At 59.6% G+C, this 1,238-nt stretch overlaps 2 protein-coding genes across 2 annotated transcripts in view; one reads left to right on the forward strand and one right to left on the reverse strand.

Annotated features, from left to right (window-relative positions):
• Window positions 1-1,238, reverse strand: part of INPP5J (inositol polyphosphate-5-phosphatase J) — a 26,370-nt gene that overhangs the window by 12,269 nt on the left and 12,863 nt on the right. The gene's annotated exons all lie outside the window — the stretch shown is intronic.
• PLA2G3 (phospholipase A2 group III) overlaps window positions 1,134-1,238 on the forward strand; it is a 6,003-nt gene continuing 5,898 nt past the window's right edge. Inside the window, exon 1 of the mRNA XM_031062432.1 lies at window positions 1,134-1,171. Coding sequence (XP_030918292.1) covers window positions 1,134-1,171 — 38 coding nt within the window. The remainder of the gene's footprint in view (window positions 1,172-1,238) is intronic.

The following is a 1,238-nucleotide window of genomic DNA, read 5'->3' on the forward strand; positions in this document are numbered from 1 at the left end:
CTTCCCTTCCCTTCCCTTCCCTTCCCTTCCCTTCCTCCCTGCTTCAGGCAGAGAGGTGCATCTGGACTTCAGTGGGCCAATTCTCCAGAGCAGGGCCAGCATCCTTTTGGGGTGCAGCAGTGATGCAGCAGGATTCCCAGACACACTAGCCACCGTAAACAACACTTCCCTGGGGCACTGGGGCTCTGGAATAGGTGGAGGGGTAAGCTCTGCCCCACAGCCCAGCTACCCTCTCAAGGTATTTCCAGGGTAGAGAGATCCTGATTCACAAGGGGATATTGTACCAGCATAAATTGTGCCACCAGCTGGAAAGCAGCTCTGCAGGGATCCTTGGGATCCTGCTGGGCACCAGCTGAGCAGAAGCCAGGGATGTGTCCTCATGGCACCAGGCAAAGCCAGGCAGGGAGCACCAATGGGGAGGCCATGCTGCTCCAGCTGGGATTACCTGGGCAAGGCACAGACATGCTGGGGTGAGTCCAGCAAAGTGCCGTGATGGTGGTGGAGCGACTGGAGTGCCTGTACTGTGTGGAGTGGCTGCAGGAGCAGGGTCTGCTGAGGCTGGAGCAGAGGAATTTTGAGGGATCCTGCTAATACACAGGCAGGGAGGGTGCAAGGAGATGAGAGTTCATCTCTTCCCATTGATGTCCAGTACTGGAACAAAATGCAATAAGCACAAACTAGGACATGGCAAGTTCCTTTGAATATCAAGAAACACCTTTGTACCGTGAGAGTCACGCCTCAGTACAGGTCACAGGAGGAGTTGCCCTGGGGGCTGTGGTGGCTCCGTCTCAGGGATCCTCAGCTCTTAAACAGGTGTGATCCTGGGCCACCGGCAGCTTCTGCAGGGGCTGGACAGGACAGTGCTCTGTGTCCTGACTGCACACAGTGGACACTTGAGCAGGGACATGGCTACAGCCTGTGCAGGGCACGCACATGGTTGGGCACGCACGGCACATGGGCATACACTCACACACGAGTGTACACGTGTGCTCAAGGTGAGCGTGCAGGCACCTGTGCATATCTGCACACACAACTGCATCCACGGTCGTGCACACCGGTGAGTGCGCAGGGAGCGAGCGCGTGCGCTGGGGTGCGTGTTGCAGGGGGTGCCCGGGATGTGGGGGTGCCCGGAAATGGCGGGTGCGCTGGACGGGGGCGGTATCCGGCATGAGTAGCCAGGGTCGGGAACCCCGGCTGCACTCCGCCGCTCTCCCCCGGGGCGGGGCCTGCGCGGCGCG

This window comes from Geospiza fortis, unplaced genomic scaffold (genome assembly GCF_000277835.1).
Source record: "Geospiza fortis unplaced genomic scaffold, GeoFor_1.0 scaffold224, whole genome shotgun sequence".
NCBI classification, from domain to species: Eukaryota; Metazoa; Chordata; class Aves; order Passeriformes; family Thraupidae; genus Geospiza; species Geospiza fortis.